The sequence below is a fragment of the Rattus norvegicus genome, chromosome 4, assembly GCF_021556685.1.
Source record: "Rattus norvegicus strain SHRSP/BbbUtx chromosome 4, alternate assembly SHRSP_T2T, whole genome shotgun sequence".
Lineage (NCBI taxonomy): Eukaryota > Metazoa > Chordata > Mammalia > Rodentia > Muridae > Rattus > Rattus norvegicus.
The window spans coordinates 18,327,943-18,349,025 of record NC_141537.1 but is presented as its reverse complement, the minus strand read 5'-3'; the positions used below and the strand labels follow the sequence as shown (position 1 = coordinate 18,349,025).

Below are 21,083 nucleotides of genomic sequence, written 5' to 3'. Positions count from 1 at the left end.
CTCAGTAAGAGAAAACAAAAGCAGTAAAGCATGCCTCATCTTAGGAAAGTTATTTTGAAAGAGCATAATCACTCAATTTTTTTTATTGGATATTTTCTTTATCCACATTTCAAATGTTATCCCCTTTCCAGGTTTCCCCTCTGGAAACTCCCTAGCCCTTCCTCCCTCCCCCTGCTTCTATGACCTTGTTCATCCACCCACTCCTCACTCACCCACTCACACACTCACTCACTTACTTCCTTCCACCTCCCAGCCCTGACATTCTCCAACAGTAGGGCGTCTAGCTTTGGAAGTGCCAAGGACCTCTCCTCCCATTGATCCCCAACAAGGTCATTTTCTGCTACATCTGCAGCTGGAGCCATGGGGCCTGCCCTGTGTACTCTTTGATTGGTAGCTTAGTCCCTGGGAGCTCTGCAGTGTCTGGTGGGTTGGTATTGTTCAAATTTTAAAATAAAAAAAATGGATGTCTTTGGATATATTTGTTAACAATGTCAAGAGAAATAGCCTTCTGCACATGATTACATGATGCCTTTAGTACTATTCTTGCCAAAGAAGACATAAAATTTAAAAGGTAAAATATCTAGAAGGAATTATAGTATAAGAATTATTATAGATTGAGATATAATTATGATATTAGACCATGCAATTTTATGCTTCGATCATGTCTTATACTGACAATTAATGACTTGTCTATATCGTTTTAACAATCATTGGCCAAACCAACCCGTGCTTCTGTTTTAGGGGGCATATTTTTCAACATCTTCAACTTAAAATGGATTCAAGTATCATCAAAGGCATGTAAGTCATACTCTCACCTAACACACAGAATACCTCAATATAGTGAACTTTTTTTTGAGATTTCTTAAATCTGATTCTTCTTCCTTTGTTTGAGGCAACTAGGCCAGCTAAAGAAATTCCAGGTTGATGAATTCTTGAGACTAGAAGCATACTTCATCAAGGACAGTTTGAAATTGCAATACGAGAAGAGCTTGCTGTAAATCCTATTCCTTCCCAGCTTTCTCTGTTGACTTAAGAAGCAAAACAGATATATAATCTATCCTTTTATAGTTCTGTACAGAAATACGTTATAAGTTATAGGCATAAATCTTATAGTAGAATAGTTTGTTTTAAGTGCCTTTGACTACTCTAAAAGTGGAAAAGAAGACAGTTTATAATTTAAATATAAAAAAACTGTATGTAGAAATATGACTACCAGCTCCTATCAATCTCTATATGAATGTGGACAACATTTGGTGGTATCATTTTGTGCCCCCCTCCTCCTCCTCTCCCTCTCCCTCCTCTTCCTCCTCCTCCTCTTCCTTCCTCCTCAACCTTCTCCTTCTGCTTCTTCCACTTTCTTTTTCTTCCAACAAAAGGTGCTGAATTAGTATTTCCCCTAGATGCACTTATTTCAAATTTTATTTATAACTTTATTAAATAAACTATTAAAATATTTAAAAGTATAACAGAGTGAAACATTGTAAGCTTTAAATTGCTATTTAAATCTCAATGCATATCTGACTTCGACACTTAGCAGGAGCTGCAGCTATGCAAAATCATTTCATTTCTGTGGTTCTCAACACTGAACTCATATCTGATTTCCACAAAGGAGTTTGAAATAACCAGGTCGAGTCTGTTCCATCCACTTGTTGTAGCAGTTGACGGGTGTTACGGTTGTTTCTGACCTAGAGGCCACACCAGGATAATCACAGAAGTAAGATACCTGTTTCCTTCTAAGATGTTCATCATGTATTCATAAATCTCTCAGTATGCCAACTGGACATTGGAACATGACTCAAGTGTCAAACAACCATCCATAAAGTTTTTAGTAGGGGAGCTACTTAGTAGCTTTAAAATGATAATAAATTCTATAGCTCTTTTTGATATAATATATGGTAACATTTGGGTAGCATATATTGGTAGAACCTAAATCTGTAGACTAGGATCCTTTACTTGTAGGGAAAACATTTTGATGTAAATTTTGTTGGCAAGATTAAGTACACTTCAATGCCATGGAATCCTTAGGAGGAAGAGTTCTCAGAAACAGAGTGAGACCACTACTCTTGAAGAGTCCACTCACCTGTATGTGTAAGGACCTCTCTGTTTAACCTTGATCTTGCTGCTATTCTTTGCCACTTCATCTGGGTTTTGCACGTCAAAGATCCAAAACTGTCTGTACACAGTGGTGCCCGTTTTCACCCAGTTTTTGAAAGCAATGGTTCCTTCTTCAAGGACAACTTCCTGCAAAAAGGAAACAAGTTTGGTTTGTTTCTTGTAGTCAACATGGAAGCTTCTAGAACCTTGCTATGTTTAGTCAGAATAAAAGGAGCACCTTGTGAACACTTGTGTAACTTTGTCACACACTTGAAGCAGGAATGCTGTCCACAGAAAGGGTTCTCTCTTGGTTAATGTTTATGAAAAGGACCAGTGTGTAAAGGATGAAGCCATCCTTGTTGCTTTTTTTTTTTAATTAACTTGAGTATTTCTTATATACATTTCGAGTGTTATTCCCTTTCCCGATTTCCGGGCAATCATCCCCCTCCCTCCTCCCCTTCCTTATGGGTGTTCCCCTCCCAACCCTCCCCCCATTGCCGCCCTCCCCCCAACAGTCTAGTTCACTGGTTTTAAAGTAACGTTTCAAGTGAACCTGTGGCAATATTCCCTTAGTCAAAAAACAGTAAGTTAAGCTACTTCTAAATGTTATTAATCCAAAGCTTTCAACTACGATGATGACAACAGCAACAACAATGAAGATAACAGCAGCAGCAACAGCAGCAGCAGCAGCAGCAGCAGCAACAACAACAACAACAACAACAACAACAACAACAACAAAATCCCTTTCTTCCAAAGTTGGGCAATTCAAGATATTGTAAGTAGTCTTTATTAAATGAAGATCATAAACCCTTGAAGAAGAATTACATAAATATGGATATTTCCTCTTTGGGATCCTGTTCTATAGAACCACTGGGAACCATGTTTGAGGATTGCAGGATTGTGTTTTTACACATAATACAACTCCTTAATCAGTCATTGCATCACTAGTTTTCAAAGAGCAAAATTAAGAAGGGAAGTGTGGAATGGTGTGTGTGTGTGTGTGTGTGTGTGTGTGTGCGCACGCGCGCGCGTGTATGCACGCACATGCATGTGCATGATACACATTAGAAACCATGTATACCAGCAGTGCTGAAAATATGAAACAAGAAAATATACAGCCTCATGACTGAAACACCCTTTTTTAGAAACTGACTCCTGTTTTGGAGTTTTGGGACCTATGTATTTCCATCAACAAGCCAACTGGACATCTTATGATAAAGTTCTGTGTTTTCCTTCCTTCCCTGATTTAATCCCTTTATCTAAAATTCTAATGCATCTATTCATCAATAGTTTTTCCTTAAGCTTCACCACTTCAGGCCTTTTGTGATATAGTGGACCTATAGACAATGACATTTCTAGCCCGTGAAAACCATCTTTAACTCTCTTCTACAAAGATTTGTGTGAGAAATGCTTATTCCTCTATAGCTTTTGTGTCTTCATTTCATGACCACAGCCATTTAAGGGTCATACTATTCAAGGTTATATTATCGAATCTGTTATATTTCCTATTGATTAATTAAGAAAAAATTGATATCTTGAGATTATAAAATTGATGAAATAATTCACATTTATAACAATTAGATGGACTTTTTTTACATGGGAAGGTCTTAATTATACCACTGGTCTATTGATGGTACTGCTCTCTTATGCATGTTTCCTTTCATCTTACTGAAAATAATATAGCAACTGTGTTTATTAAAGCACCAATTCATTAATCTTCATAGTGTTTAAAGCTTCTCAAATCCAAGTACACTCTGTATCCACCTCTTGTTTATTCTAATTTCTCTGTTAAGTTCTCTAACTTTTAATACTTTACAATACACTTTGATCATGTTTTTCTCTCCCCCAACAGCAAATCCTCCAAGATCTTACCCTTCTATTCACCACCAAGTCCACCCAAATTCATTCATTCATTCATTCATTCATTCATTCATTCATTCATTCATTTTCTCTCTCTCAAATGAAAATCAAACACAGAAACATTAACAAAGCAAATTAGACAAATAAACAAAAAAAAAAAAACCTAAACCAAGTCATAACAAACAAAAGGTGCGCAATAAAACATGGAGTCCATTTTGTGTAGACCAACTACTTCTTGGTCCTAATATGACCTTTCCTGTTGTGTATATAAATCACTAAAAGTGATGCTGCATTGAAGAAACCTGATTTTTTTTCCCCCAGCACGTATTGATTGTATAGATTCTTGGTTAGGGGGTGGCAATTTGTGTCCTCTTCTCTTCTCTTTGCTGGCTTTTTGCCTTCTTTGAACTCGTGTGGGTCTTCTGCATACTGTCACAGTCTCTGTGAGTTCATATGTGTGACTGAAAACACTGCTTCCTTGGAGCCAACCACCTGACTTTTACAATCTTTCTATCTTTCCTCCATGTTGCTCTGTAGCCTGTCCCTCTTTATTGCATTTAGTTGCAGCCCAAAGCTTTTCTCTGTCCATTAATTATTCTTATAGTCTTTTCAAATTATAAGCTTCTTCAAAATCAAACTTTCAGTGCCTTCCTGAATATTCATGACTACTCTCTTTTTTTTTCCTATGTAACATTTATTTTTTCATAGTACACAAAATTTAATTCTATGCTCTCAAAGTTTTGTCCATTTTTTCCATAGGACACACATTTTCTTAAACTTTTTGATTTATTCATGCTACCAATTATTTATGCTACAAAACTGTGCTTTGATACAACTGATTGTCTCAAAGATTACGAAAACTAACTTTGGAAGTGAGGCCAACACTCGTGAATTTGACATTTGGGCACTGTTATTTGATACTTTTTCAAATGAATGTGGGTGCCACTGGGCAGGTCAGAAACCCTTTCTCTACCGTTCATTTTGTTCTGGGTAGTTTTCCTTCATTTGTAACCACTATTTCCAAACTCTCGTTTTATGGGTTCTCATTATGAGCTCAGATCAAATTATTAAAGATTTGATTCAGAATGATGGTAGTACTCACATGCTACACAAGAAAGTTTATATGAACAAATTTTGTTGAATGAAGAAATGATTAACTGATCAGTACCCAGCCATTGTTCTTGTCGGTTTATAATATGGTATCCTAGAAGACAATGACTTTGTTTTTTCTCCAAAGATAGTTTCAGACAATGGGTTAACAGAGACAATAATCTATGATGATCTGGGTGGAAACCACAAGTAATAAAACAAAAAGACCTGGAGCAGTGGCAGTTCCCTTCCCCCCACCCCCACCATCAACCCTGATCAAGCAAGCCTCTCCTGATCCAACCCTTCCCTTCTTTGTAATTCTATATTAATAATACTACCAAGAAAGATAATACTACCAAAAAATTGAGTTAATGATCATATATAATATGTATATAATAGTATGTATATTTCAAACCATTTATTGTACAATATAACACGTTCTTCATTAAAGGCAAACATTTGGAAACATGTAAGTCATGACTGTATAATTATTGAACAATGTAGTGTGTGTGTGTGTGTGTGTGTGTGTGTGTGTTTGTGTGTGTAATAGGAATTCTTATCTTTAATACTCTACACAGAGAGATGGCAGGTAAATAGTTCAGGGAGAGGGAATAGTTCACCTTAAATCCTCAGCACTTGTAATGAAACAAGTAAAGTGACAATGTAGTAACTTCTATTTGTGAATAACTATATTTGAGGGGTTTTTATATTAATTATATCAAGCCAGTGCTCCTTTGAATTCAAATAATGCTTGGTTATATCTTTTTTTTTGAATGATCATATTCTTTTTTTGTCTGCTGTGTGAGCTCATGCTTAAATTCTACCAGTTTTTAAGAGTATAGATTAAGAAATAATAAAATCTACTTAACTACTTGCTTGATTAACATTGCTTACCCAAACAATTTTTGTACCCATACTATTAAACATTTAAACATTTGTTTTAGGGATTCTATCTTCTCAGGCCAGTAAAATATTTCACGTGTCTAGTTTTATTTATTTATTTTATAATGAAATAGGTAGTTACTTTGTTACTTTAAGTCTAGTGTAAGGGTACTTCAATAAAACAGTATACATAGAGAGACAATTAGTAAAGTAATTCCGTTAACTGCTTTGTTGCTTCAGGAACAAGAAGGTTTCTCCCTAATAAACTTGCCCCGATATGACTGGGTGCCAAACATACTGGTTTTATGCTACTGGGTTTTGAGGTTACATCTTGATGAAGGTGATGTAGCCAGAATTAACAAGTAGATAAGAGACAGAATGGTCTTGGCAATAACAGAAGTTTCAGTGCACATTAATACAATTAATTCATTGCTCTGGTTCTCTGCAGTATAGTTACTGTCTTTCTAGTTTGCTAGAATCAAACTAACTTGGAAAGTGAGGCCAGTACTCCTGCATTTGGGTACTGTTGTTGATACTTTTTCAAATGAACATAGGTGCCTCTGGGCAGGGCGGAAACCTTCTCTGTACCCTTGACTTTGGTCTGGGTAAGTTTCTTTCATTCGTAACCACTAATTCCAAACTACTGAATTTCCTTCAGGACCACAGCAGAAAGGCTTCCCTTAATATATCTTCCATCCACTAAAAGTTCTTTGAATTTGAAACACAGAACAATGAACCAAGGAGGGAGAGGATTTTGTACATATACATATATTTACATCATTCCAATTTGAGTTTATGATCCAATTTATTGATGTTTGCCAAAATGTTTCCTACAGAACATTTTCCCTGAATATTTGACAAAGCCAAATCCTGAAGTGAGTAAACAGAGACTCTTTATTAGTAATGAGAATTATACCTGTTTAAATGATCAATTTTTCAGAGCTCCTCATTAAATGTTAGACACTTTTTGACATGCTAACACACATAAGTATGTGCATTTTTCATGATTAACTAAAATGCAACTACTTTTATAAACATACTCTTACAAAATACTCATTTGAATATTTCTATCCAAAAGCACGTCAGTCTACTCCAAAAATGAAGAAAATTGTTTCTACTAAACTACATGATTATAACCTGCAGTTTTATCACATTTGCTATATTTAAGATTAATAATGTATTCCGGTACATTTTACGTTGTGCTCCTAAGAGTGTATGCGTTCATTTTGCACTACATCTTAATGTTTCCCACAGGCTTACTTTGTCTTGTGGGGTTACAGTGACTCACAATCACCCTCCTTACTCAAAGCATAAAGTTACCAGGCAACACAGAACAAGCAAGCATCCAGAGCAAGAACACAGTAACAAGAGACAAGGTAGAAGAAGTAAATGGCACAAAAGATTCTCTCAATCATTTTTACCCTTTTGATTGTCTTCTCAATGAGCAGGTCTCCAACTGGCATGAGAATGCCTCCAAACACAGCCAGGACAGCCCCAATAATGGCTCCGGCAATGAGCCCACAGTTCTGATCACAGCCCATTCTCCTCCTCCTGCAGCAGAATCAAGGGAGAGCACTTGCTTTCTACGTGGCCTGGTTCAACTATTAGAAACAGGTCATAAAAAAAGAAGCCTGAGTATCAGCACAAAAAGATCAAAGTGCAAAGAATTCATGCAACTGATACAGAACATTTTGTCAACTAACAACAAACAAATCTTTTGGTTTGCTATGACATGCTGTTTTTCTGGGTCCTACTCGTGTTTTTTTTTTCACAAAAAAACACAAGAAGTGGAAGCAACATCATATAGAATGCTTGCTTTGTTTTTTTTAAAAACTTTTCTGTTTTATATTTTCATCCCGGGGTGATCGACATACTAATCTTATCTAAGGAAAGCCATATAAACATCCCCATCCTAATACTCATTACCATAGTATGCGTGTTTTTTTTATACCTTCACTCCCTATCTAGTTTCTCCACTGAAACAGAACCCTCAATGCTCTCCCACGAATTCTCCTGCAAAACAACTGTGGCTGGATTGATATGCCTTGTCTACTAAGCCATGGCGGTAATGGTAACATACATAATTCATGCATGAACAGCAGTATCTGAGTAGTGTTGGAAATAGTCCATTGAGACTAAGAAAGTTTCAACACTTCGAATCATTTGTAAGCTACCTGTCAAGACACAAATGCAGAGGAAACACACATTATCACAAAATTAATACTAGCATTTTCTTTCATGCAATCATAGCATTAAGGAAAATTCTACTTCTTTTCCAACTTTTATGCTCATGCCTGATATTTTTTCCATACAGTATGGAAGACATTAAAGAAACTTTTAAAAGTATATGGTTTCTAATCTCATTATCAATGATTTTGACAAAACATAGGTTAAAGGATTTGAAGATACATACATATATATATATATTTATTTATTTATAGTATATGTACATATTTGATTTTCATTATTCTCAAAGATTATTTTACATATCCAACTGTAGTAGCATTAATTCTTTCCTATGTAGAGATTCATGTCAATGCTCTCAAATACAGTAGTATTGCTCTTGTACACTCAATGTGGGCAGTTTAATTTGTGACATCTTATTTTATGTGGCTATTGTATAACATTGAAAGGAAACAATTTACAGAATTACTGAATTCCACTGCAACAAAACTAATAAAATCGTGTCTTCTTCATCAATGCTTGAAGACGAAGTTGGGTTTCAGTGACATCTTTATGATGTGTTTTGCCCTTCATGGTGTGGTATATCTGTGGTTTGTACTTTGTAACAGTTTTGTGTTACATCAAAACGCCTGATGTCAAGAGGAACACAGATGTCAACAGAACCAAGAAAAGATAAGGCACACAGAGAGCACTTATAAAACACTCTGCATACAACTATAAGCCTTTCTCAAAAATGGAGAAGCATAAACAGTCCAGACCCTTTCTTGGCAACTGTACTCCCCCTGCAATCCCTGGGGCTTCCCTTTACTTAGGCCTACTCTCTTCATGCAACTGGAAGGTCTGAGACATTTCCTGAAACAATCTTTCAGGTACCCAAAGGACTGGGGAGGAGGCTGGACTTCTTCCAGCTGTAAAGGAAGAAGTCATACCTATGAGGCAGAAATCAAACAGAAGGATCCAGCAGCCAGCACAAATAAAAGGTTGGAGATTAAATAAACCTGACATTTCTGCATCCTTCTCAGAGGTCATAAATAAATATTCAGTCTCTTCTTATCTTGACTTTACTAATGTTTCAAAATCAGATCTAAAGTGGAAGTGGCAACATAACATGTGAGTAGCAGAAATGGTATTCACCCCCCTTTTTTTTCTTTTTGGTCATTTTCTAAGTTGTTGCCTGCGAGATCAAACTGTGAATGCACAGCAAGGTATTCACACCCAGAAACATTTGTCCCCGACATACTACATATCTGCCTAACACTTCTTAAAGAAGTTTAGGAGACCTCTTTAGGAAAGTGTGGCCCATGATCATAGAACTGGGACAGGAAATCCTGTGTGTTCTAGAAGTTTGGTAGATACTAATTAATTAGATCTAAGTCAAAGCACATACTGAGTCACTTCAGTTGGGAAGTTATTTAATGCCAATATGAACATCATTAAAATTATTCATTTGGGGCCGGGAGATGGCACAGCGCATAAGCCCAATTGCTGCCAAGTTTGATATGTTGATTGGCATCTACAAGGCAGAAATAGAGAATTAAACCCTGAAAGTTTTAGACACACATACACACACACACCACACACACCACACACACACACACACACACACACACACACACACACACACACACCACACCACACCACACACACACACACACACACAGAGAGAGAGAGAGAGAGAGAGAGAGAGAGAGAGAGAGAAAGAGAGAGAGATAAAGAGAGAGAGACATATTTTAATAAATGGTAGAAATTATTCAGTAAGGTCATTTATAATTCTGACAAGTAGAGTATAAAGTGACCTTAAAATTAGAATAATATCCCTTCTGAACTTGAGATGCACCTGTGCATTGTGAGAATGCCATTTCTACATGTTTTTCTTATTGAATATTCCTATGCATGTCAGCGAAGTGTTTCTACAAGAAATGCAAAGTTTAAACAGCATCTACTGGAGCACCCAAGAAACAGAGCCTGTTCTCCATTGCCAAGAAATCAATCATGAAACATGTATACCAGAATAGAAATCAGCAGATAGAGGAGGGTATGGTTTGAGTTGTGTCTGCTTCAAATGGAAGTGAGAACATACACATATCCTACTGATGTTGAGTCAGAAAACAAGAGTATTAAGAAATATATTTAGTTAGAGTATGATGTTAAACCTTGATATAAGCATTTATCTAACATTCAACCATGTGCTGATATTTGAAGGATGGAAGAAGTTAGAGTGTCCATTGGTTCATGTTTTTAATGACTGAGTCACTATCATTCCATCATGTCATGGAAAGTTTCTGGGTTTGCCCTAAAAATAGGAAATATCCTTTTTTACTAGATTCCACTGATTATCATTTATTTAGTCCCTTAACATTATGAGGAAGTAGGGATTTATAGGGTGATCTTGGCTGGTTTTTCATACATGACTAAAACTGAAGGTGTTTCATTGCCCTGAGGACATAGATGCTCAGGTTAGCTCATTCTAGCCAGTAGCTTGTCCATCCAAACTTATCTTCAGAGAAATGTATAGTCTTTTTAACTCCTGTCTGTCAATTTAGCTATTAAGGATTACACAATTTGGATCTGAGAAGATTACATTTTCTCAATAGCACAGCTGCTCATATTATACATTGTCTATTTTCTAACTTCACATTCATTTTGCTAATGCGCTATAGTGAAGATATTATTTGCAATCAAACTTTCCTGCTTAAAGTATTGAAATTTAGAAATTAAAGAGTAATCAGGACCAGAGAACTGTTTGAACTAACCTAAAAGAGGAGAGGGGCTCAGATGGCATATTTTAAAATGTCACCAGCCGTAGGGAGCGGCTAAAGATGGCGCCGACATCCAGTGGTCGTTAGTGATAAACACCTGCAATATGCATGTGTTGGCATTTCTCCAGCAGTTATCAGACTGGAGTGATATTCATGCTAATAAGGTATTTCATACTCCACCAATCCCCAGAGGACAAGTTTACAGCCATAGTCTGTCTTGTATATAAGGCTGGTGCCTTTGTTCCTCGGAGTCCCCTGTATCAAGAACGAGATGTTCCTGCAATAAAGGCTGTTGAGAAAAATCCAATGGTTTTGCGTCTTCCTTGCTGGTCGAGGTGGGCGCAACAACTGGTGGCCATATACGGAGACCCAAAAAAATTCTCTTTTCTCGTGTGGATTCAGAACTCTTCAGTTTCAGGACTGCGATGTCGGTAAGACTCTCAGATAGGGGATGATAAAGCTCCTAGATAAGGGAATATAGAATTCCCCAATAGGACAATAAGGTTCTCTCGAGTAAGCAGAGAAGATGAAAGCCTTGGTTTAGAGATTAAAAAGTCTGTGGTCTAGGATTTGTAGTTTTGTTTCTTCTTTGTGTGGTGGATTTGTTTTTCTTTTGAATTGCTACTGTCCCGGACAGGAGTACATTTGCTGGGAAGAGCCCACTAATGATGAGCTACAAGATCGTGTGTAAATATACACGCCAGCTTGCCCTGCTCATAAATCAATTGTAAATAGGTTCATAGAGCATGGGAAACTCACACTCCACCCTGCTCCTGTTAGCTCTTTAGGAGCTTCTTGGTCATCATAAGCTTAAAATTGAAAGGAAACGAGACAAAGAACCTTGAGGAAGAAACCACTCTTAAATAAAAGTTCCCCAGATAAGGCCTCCAGCTATGGAGTAAGTGTAGTGAGTAGGAAACTTAATTTTATGTACCTCGCTCTAGTGACGGTGTGTTGGTTGATAGCCAACATTATTTTTTGAAGCATAGTGTTTTATCTGTGCTTGTGCTCGCAGCCCACACAGTAGGGGGGAGCGAAATTAGCTGCGGAGCTGCTGCAGTGAGCATGGAGACTTCTCAGTCTCACCCAATTTTTCTGGCTCTTCAAGAGCTGTTTGAAAGAAAAAGGCTTAGGATGAAAAAAAGCACTATAGAGAGATTTCTTAGTGAATGCGAAGCCATTGCACCTTGGTTCGCTGTCTCTGGGAATATCATGGTGGACAGCTGAGATAAGCTGGGAAAGATTTAGATTTTGCTTGGGATCAAGGAACCTTAAAGGGACAGGCTGTGTTAGAAATGCTACAGGAAGAATGATCTGAAATGCTGAGAGTGAGGTGGGGGAAGATTCTAAGGAAAACAAGAACAAGAAAGGAATTTATCCATCCCTCAAAGAACAAGGTCAGAGAAAAAAATAAAATAAAAAAAATTCCAGTTGCTGCCAGTTGAAGGCCTGTCCTTCAACACTTGCTCACAGAAAGAGAGAGCTCATTAAAGAGAAGTTCTTTAAGGGAACCTGCCTTATCTGCTGGCCTTATTCCAAGAGAGGAGTCAGTCTCCAGCATTAAGTTACTTTTCTCCTTAGTCATCATTAACATGCAGAGTGCCTTTGATCCTATCCCCTCAGCAGCCAGCTCCTGCCCCTGTGGTCAAAATGCCCCAGGTTTGGGGACAGGGGAACCACTAAAATAGTTTCAAAAAAAACTACAACAGACTGTGAATAACTTTGTTTTTCCAGACAGAACAGGTTTTAATTTAAGATGATAAGAGGAGAAAGTCTTGTTACTGGCTCTTCAGCTTACTCCAATTAGAGGCTGTGGCCAAAGTCAAGATTAATGTTTTCTTTTCCATGGGCCTTTAGCCCTCTGAGACAGTTTGATAAAGGGCTGTTACTGAGGTCCTGAAAGTCCCAGGTGAACTGGTTACAATTCTTTTGTCAGCCACTTGATGAAAAAATCATTTAAAAACATTAAATGACTTTCAGAAATTACTAGGAAGCATAAATTGGATTTGACCCTATATTAAAATGCCCAATGTAGATTTACAACCACTCTATGAGATCCAGAAAGGGGATTCTCAGCTTACTTCACCCCATGCTTTAACCAAGGAAGCATGATTATCTTTAAGGAAAGTAGAAGAAAGACTGGAAAAGGCAATGCTAAGAAGGTACAAGGAAAAGGAAGATCTCCTTTTGTGTATACTGAGAACTTTTCATCAGCCTACAGGAGTACTATGGCAACAAGGACCGCTTCTGTGGATTTATCCTCATATTTCTCCTAATAAGACCCTTGAATATTATCCTTCTGCTGTTGCACAGCTTGCTATGTTAGGTGTTAAATCTTGCATTCAGAATTTTTGTATTGTACTCAAGAAAATTATTATACCATATACTGCAACTCAGGTGGAAGCACTGTGTGCCTTGATAGATGATTGGGCCATATTACGCTATAGATTTGATAGAGAGTTTGACAATCATTATCCTAAGGATCCTTTGCTACAATTTTTTACTGAACATCCAGTGATTTTTCCTAAGGTCACTGCCTCAGAGCCTTTGTCTGGAGCGTTAGATATTTATACAGATGGCTCCAAAACAGATGTAGGTGCCTATATGGTTGATTCTCAAGAACCAGTATTAATTCAATACAGTCCAAGCACCCCCCCCCAAATTACAGAATGTAAAATTGTATTAGAAGTTTTTAAAAGATTTCATGATTCTTTTAAATTAATTTCTGATTCTGCTTATATAGTTAATGCTGTGTGCTCACTTGAAATTACAGGGCCAATTAGGTCGACTAGTACTGTATGTCAAATTCTTTTAGAATTACAAAAATTGATTTGGGCCAGAAAAAATAAATTTTTCATACAACATATTCTATCTCATTCTAATTTGCCTGGTCCCATGGCCAGTAATAATGCCCTGGTAGATGCTAGTACTCGTAGAGAATTTATTTTTCATACACCTCCGGTTGATCTCGCTAGATAATTTCATCAAAAGTTTCATGTTCCTGCTTTCATTCTTCAACAAAAATTTAAAATCTCTAGAGCTGCAGCTTGTGATGTGGTGCTAAGTTGCCAAAATTGTGTTCAGTTTCACCACCCTCCTCAGGTGGGGATTAACCCTCGTGGTCTGCTCCCATTAAGACTTTGGCAGATGGGTGTCACACACATATCTCAATTTGGAAATTTAGAATATGCCCATGTTTCTGTTGATACCTGTTCCTGGTATTATACATGCCACTCTGATGACTGGTAAAAAGGCTCATAATGCCATTAGTCATTGCTTAGAGGCGTAGGCATCCTGGGGAAAGCCTGATAGTCTCAAGACAGACAACAGACCTGCCTACACTGGAAAGTCCTTTCAGGCATTTTGCCAAACAATGCAGGTCAAACATACTACAGGATTGCCATACAATCCCCAAGGTCAAGGAATAGTGGAAAGCGCGCATTGTACCTTAAAAGAGCTCTTACAAAAACAAAAAGGGGGAATTGCCTATGGCAGAACACCTAAAGAACAACTTTCTTTAGCTCTTTTTACTCTAAATTTCTTAAGTTTGGATGCGCATGGCCGCTTTGCTGTGGATCGCCATGCTGCTACTAAACCTATGACTAATACAGATGGAAAGTGGAAGGATGTCTTAACTGGTGAATGGTGTGGCCCAGATCCCATAATTTTGAGGTCTAGCGGAGCTGTTTGTGTTTTTCCACAGAATCACGACAATCCGATCTGGGTGCCTGAACGTTTGACTCGCAAAGTGCCTCCTGCTCTTCATGAAGATGAGACTACAAACTCTACTATTACTACTCGGAATGGTAATCCAGGTTGATTCACTTACTCTGTCGGCTATTGCCAGATCCTGGCCAGTACTTATGCCAGTTCATAGCAATTCTACTGTTTTGCCAACCTTTATCTCCACCTCCTGTTTGCGTGCTGTTCCTTGTATAGTGCCAAATGGAGAATTGCCCCAATGGTATACTGACACTAATATTTCTTTATTACATACATTATGTTTCACTCTTAAAAATTCCTCCAAGCCTTGTGTATGGCTGCGAAGGACCACATTGGCTAATTGGTTAGATCCTGTGAGCAATAGTGCTATGGGCACTGGAACCATCCTGGCTGCTTTGAGTCAAATTATGCAAGGAGCCTCTTCTGGAAGTGGAGACACATCAATCAATAATTCTGCTGAGTTGAACATTACAACTTTGATTAGGATACATAATTGTAGTTTTCCATGTATTACTCCTTTGCAAGCTAATTTTTCTCAGTATTCTCGATGGAGCCAAGAAATCTCGAATTATCTGAACACAAACTGGTCCATGAAAGCAGAGCAATTATCGAGACAATTGCTGATGCAGATTGCTGTCCTTAACAACACTAGAATGGAACACATCACAGTTGGAGATTTCACCTCATGGATTACCAATGCTTTCTCCTTTTTTAAAGAATGGGCTGGCATGTTTGTCTGGGTGGCCATTGTCCTCTTGGGATATGGAGTATGTCTATGGCTCTTTTGCCATTTACAATGAGAGCATGCCAGACACAAAGCGATTGTTTACTAGGCTATGGCTGCCATTGAAAGTGGTGCTTCTCCCAACATATGGCTGGCCTTTTTAAAAAATTAAGAGTTTGCCCTAGATTGTATTTTGTCACTGTCATATGAAGCCATAGTATCCAGAGATGGGCAACTTTCCTCAGGCTCGGACCAACCTAAGACAGGGGCCCGGTGGCGATAGGGTTACCCAAGGACAGGTAAGGCCGAGTCTTGGAGAGGAATGACCTAAGGCAGGAGCAATGACATGTATTGATGTGACACCCAGATCTAGACCAGTCATTTTTAGAAAACAAAAAAGAGGGAGATGTAGGGAGCGGCTAAAGATGGCGCCAAAATCCGGTGGTCGTTAGTGATAAACACCTGCAATATGCATGTGTTGGCATTTCTCCAGCAGTTATCAGACTGGAGTGATATTCATGCTAATAAGGTATTTCATACTCCACCAATCCCCAGAGGACAAATTTACAGCCACAGTCAGTCTTGTATATAAGGCTGGTGCCTTTGTTCCTCCGGGTCCCCCGTATCAAGAATGAGGTGTTCCTGCAATAAAGGCTGTTGAGAAGAATCCAATGGTGTTGCGTCTTCCTTGCTGGTCGAGGTGGGCGCTTCAACCAGCTACAAATCTGTCAGCTGCTACATCCTATTCAGTGTATAAAATACATATAGATATGTTTTTCAGAAATTCATACTGACTTCTATATGGTAAGTTGTATCATTACTATTCTTCTTCTTCTTCTTCTTCTTCTTCTTCTTCTTCTTCTTCTTCTTATTATTATTATTATTATTATTATTATTATTATTATTATTATTTTGCCGGTGTTGTCAGATTGGCAGAGTACTCCTATTGTGGACTTTGAAGCACAGGCTCCTTCCATTACATTCCTTACCCAAGAAAAGAGCAGCACTTACCCATGATAACCTAATGTGGAAATACAACTAGGGGTAACTTAATGAATAAATTGAATTTAGGTTGAAATGTGAGTACAGGATTTTTTCAAAATGAATTGATTATGTCCTTTAAACACATTTACTCTCCACCCTGTCTATTGGTATTTACAAAGCCATTATTCTATGAAGACAACATATACATCTAAGAATAGATTCATAGTACGGTGTAAATGTAATTTTTATTTGCCAGATGTATTTGTCATCTCAGAGGCCTACTGTTGAATAAGTTTACACTTTCTAGCTCTTTCTGAATTCTGGCTGACTGGTTTAACTCAGTTTTCGGGGCCAAAACTCTTTTCAAGACTGACTGATTCAAACTGGCTTCTCTCAGCTTGTAGCTGAATTTCTCTGCTTAGCCTCAAACTAACTCTGGCAATCTGTTCTCATCTTCCCTTTATCATTCTTTGGCTCCTTCTCTCTTCACCTACAATTTTTCTCTTTAAAACTATACCAGTAAAAGTGACTCTGAATTCCATGAACTGAACTGCCAAGAACTTTCTACTGCAGAGCCTCTCAACTCATTGATACAATGGAATTGATTGACTTTCAGAACCCAGAGTTTCTGCAAGCCTCTGTCTCCTGAGTGCTGGGATTGAAGGCATTTACCTAAGTGCCTGGACCTAAGCTTTTTTTTTTTTTAAATGTTAAACTTGTTCTATCCCTGGCTGGTCTTAAACTCCTTGAACCCAAGAGAGCTGCTTGTCTCCTGGGATTAAAGATATTTCTGTAATTCCAGCCAGATCACAGAGATATAGGAGGACTTTGCGTATGATCTCTTGCTAAAGCAGCCATGTTGCTGGATTAAAACTTCTCTATGGGAAGGTGTTCAGTTATCTGATAGTACTTGATCATACTAGAACAAAAGGCCTAAGGCCAATCTTTATAAAATTATGTGTGGACATAGAACTCCTTGGTTTAATAGCCCGTATGATTCAGTTTAGAGAAGGGCTAAAACGTAGAAGGTAAGAATTATGATCTTGCTTTCAGCTGTGACTCACATCAGCTTTCAAACATCACTTCAGGATTCAAGGGCTCTGCAGAAAACTTGTAAGTTTCTTGATAAGGTGACCTCCAAATTCTCATCTAATTCAAGTCATCAGAATCCTTTGTCTTACATGTTCATTTGCATCCTAATAGATTATATGTGGGTTCCATTTACAGCAATAACAAATGAATCAATAAACAGATATTTGTAGTGTCAATGAATCATTTCACTTAATTAAACTTATTGAATTACAATAAAAACTTGTCTTGGGGATAACCTTATGTAATTAATAGATTGTATTACACATATAATGGCCCAAATCCTTCAAAGCTAAGTCTATCTTTTAGAGGCTTAACTTGGAATTACTGTAGGTTTGAACTGATTCCTTTTGACAAATTGACTTAAACGGAACAGCAGGAAAATTTCATTAGTGAGCAATGAACTCCAAGAACATCCAATGGAAGATCCAAGAAGTATCATCTGCTTCCCTAAGCTTGAGAATCAATTTTTATAACTTCTGTAAACTGTGTCCCCAAATTGTTAACAATGAATACAGCTAGGAATTAATTGGATTCTGTCTGATTCAACCTTAGAAATTAAGTGAAACTATATATGTGAGCCATTTGTACAAATATTTATTTGAACCTAGGTAGCATTAGTATTTCTTTCTATACTCTAAATTCTACTATAGTTAGAATATTACTGCAAGGTTTTCAGGGCTTAAAATCTGAAGTTAGGAAATATGTATTCAGTTGTGGATTTTTTGCAAATTATTTTTATTCTATTTTCTCTGAGTATGACATAGATTAAGAAAGATTGCAAGTGTGCAATGAAATCAAACACTGTAAGAAGTTAAATTTGCACACAATGAGTTTGAAGCATTATGCAACATTATTTTAAGCAACTTTAATGTAGTAATGACTAATTTCATGTTGCCCAATAATGTAATTTGGAAAACTGTAGTAAATGTGGTTATATAAAAATTACATAAATATTTTCAAGTTTCAATAATGTCTGATTTGTACACATTGCATGTGTAATATTAAATTTTTGTTCAGTGGTGAGAGAGCCACTCCATCAGATCATGAACTTGAAATTTCTAGTAAACTAACTATAAAGTCTTGGATTAAATCACAAAGCAGTAAAATAATTGGTTCCTTCAGTAAATAGCAAAATAGACAAAAAAAGAAAGACAAAAATTTCAAATTTAGAGAAAATAATCATAAGTTTCACTAAAGGTAAGAGCATCAACTGTGACTTTCAAAATGAATTCCAAAGTTGTGGGTACACTCTGTACAAATGCCCCCATCCACTGTTCACTTTACTGCTTTCCCCAGGCCATCCTGTTATCTGTTAATCTGAACCTGGTTTATTGTTCTGGTTCAATAGTGATTTTGGTAGAAAGGTTTCTTTTTTTTTTTTAATATTGTTCATTTATATACTCTAAAAGACTCTTGAAAAATCAGCTAGTAAAGTTTTTTGAGAATTTCATTTTTACTTATGGACAAAGCAATATGTCCTATAAGATTTTCTTAGATTTTTCAAAAGAAATTGACAACCTAAAATTACCTATGAAAGAAATGGAAAGTCCTGGGATCCTTCCAATGCAAAAACATTTCAAATTTATTTTAAAAATTTTATGCCATTTATAGCTACTTATAATTAGATTATTATTTTTTCTAAAATGCGTTACCTATTTTTAAATCTAAAATTATCATTTAGAGGATTAACTAACTAATATTTGTAACAATTTTTTTAATTTTCAAAGGCATTCATTTACTTTTATTTTTACATTTAAGATGCATACTGATTTACACTAATTAAACTTACAGTCATCATTTGAAATAATCCACTTCTTTTGGGTAATAAAATATCTTTGTTCATTAAAGAAAAGTATTTGGTAAATGTATATGTAATACCCTCCTCACTTCTAACCTAACTGTGTAGAGAAAAATCAAGTTCACCCAAAATTGTCCATGGACACTTCAACAAGCTATTGACACAGAACAGCAGCAAACGCGTTAATAAATTTCATTCAATACACAGTGTTGCCATAAGATTTACAAATCATTTGTATACTAATCTCACTGTTTCAATACTCATTAAAAATGTTCTTCATCCTATTTTAATATAAAATCATGTTTTAATAGAGAAATTTGAATAAAACTCAACTGGCCTATAAATCATTTTAAATATTAACAAATGAGTGTTGGAAAATACACATGATATCAAAATTCATAAATTAAAATATCACTGATCACTAAACACAATTTTAATACTACCCAGCAAAAATGTAGGAAGATCTATAAAAAACACATATAACAATTCAAATAAAGCCTAGAGTCTATACAAAAGCAATGGATTTACTTTTTCAGTTTACATTTTTCATAAGAAGTGTTTTAAAATATTATCATTTCTTATCAGTGTAAAAGTAGAAAAACTAATATTTTTTTTATGTAAAGGGGGGAAAAACCCACACAACTTACCTTTGAAAAGCTAGGAAACCATTCACCAGTTGCTCCACACATTTCAGAATGCGGCTGTGAAGAAGAAAATGTCCTCAGTAGAAAACCCTTACCCTGAGTTCCTCACTACTTATGTGTGGGAGAGTTAAAATGAGCTTTTAAAAACAATTCAGTGTCAGAGGCCAGTTTGTGGTTTGTTGCCAACAGAATTGAAAAAGAGAAAAGAAAAAAAAAAGCCACTCTACACTGCTAGTTAAGCTCATAGGGGTCTATTTCTGCTGAAGACCCATTACCTACATCTGAAATACTCAGCAGTTTGTTTGTTTGTTTTTTTGTTGTTGTTGTATTGTTTTTTTGTTGTTGTTGTTGTTTTTTTAAGGCCATGTTCCCATCCAAGTAAGTCAGAGGTCAGAGAACCAATGGAACTGACTAAGTGAATCACCCCCTTCGATGCTTTGTTTTCAAATGTAATCATTATTCCAGATGCTGGACCACAGCAAGGGGGAAGTAAATTAGGGAACTGGTTGATCTGTCACAATTAAGCTTGCAAATCTCAGATCATAAAGTGCAAAGAAGAGTGTCTCCTCCTCACACCCATACTACAGAGCATGAACCCAAAGACTCTTGTTTTCATAATTTGGAGAACAATTGGAAACTCTATCAATCAACAGGGATGACAAACAAACTTTACAAAGGGAAATGGCCCCATTATTCTAAGTGGAAGTTCTTATCTATTTGTCATTTTTTTGTTGTTAATTTAGCTGAAATTTCAGAAGGACGGTGACATGATTTTAAAAAAAAGCCTAGATTTTTTCATTCAAATCAAAACAGCAAGCACTATACAATTTTAATTACTACTGAGCTTGGCATCTCAGGTACCGCAGTAACTTCTAGACCTACAACGTGAAGAATATTCTCACAAAGACACCAGGAGCAGACAGACAAAACCCTCATAAGGTGATCCTGGTCAAAAGCTGGCAGACTCCCTAGAAAATCATCTCCAAGTTGCTCCTGAAGTGAAGCAACCTGAGAGTACCAGGCAAGAATATATTTAGCTCCTAAGCTCAGAGTTACTCCAGTCCTTGGTCTTACATTGTACGTGAGGGTGTGTGATGCTGGCCCAGCTTCCTCTCCCTTAGAGGGGTGAAAAGTAAAGAGAGAGAATATCTGAAACTCATTCTTAGCCTTATGCTTTGCTGAGGCTTCCTAGGGGAATGACACCAATACATCCATTTAACTATTATCAAGAGGTCACTAATCTACTCTGG

The 21,083-nt window shown here is 36.9% G+C and overlaps 1 protein-coding gene across 13 annotated transcripts in view; it reads right to left on the bottom strand.

Moving 5' to 3' along the window:
* Positions 1–19,881, bottom strand: part of Cd36l2 (CD36 molecule like 2) — a 54,954-nt gene extending 35,073 nt beyond the window's left edge. For 6 of the 13 annotated variants that reach the window (XR_015685231.1, XM_087655695.1, XM_087655693.1 and 3 more), the window contains exons 1-3: positions 19,837–19,881; positions 7,347–7,476; positions 2,081–2,241 (exon numbers count right to left, since the gene is read on the bottom strand). Coding sequence is in view for 8 of the 13 variants with exons in the window: in XM_087655695.1 (XP_087511821.1) it covers positions 2,081–2,241; positions 7,347–7,466 (281 nt within the window). In the remaining 5 variants the exon portion in view is untranslated. Of the gene's footprint in view, positions 1–2,080; positions 2,242–7,346; positions 7,527–8,005; positions 8,100–19,836 lie in introns of those variants that run through there. The other 7 variants (XM_087655694.1, XM_087655692.1, XM_087655689.1 and 4 more) reach the window with 3 other exon arrangements.
* Between the last annotated feature and the right edge of the window lie 1,202 nt (positions 19,882–21,083).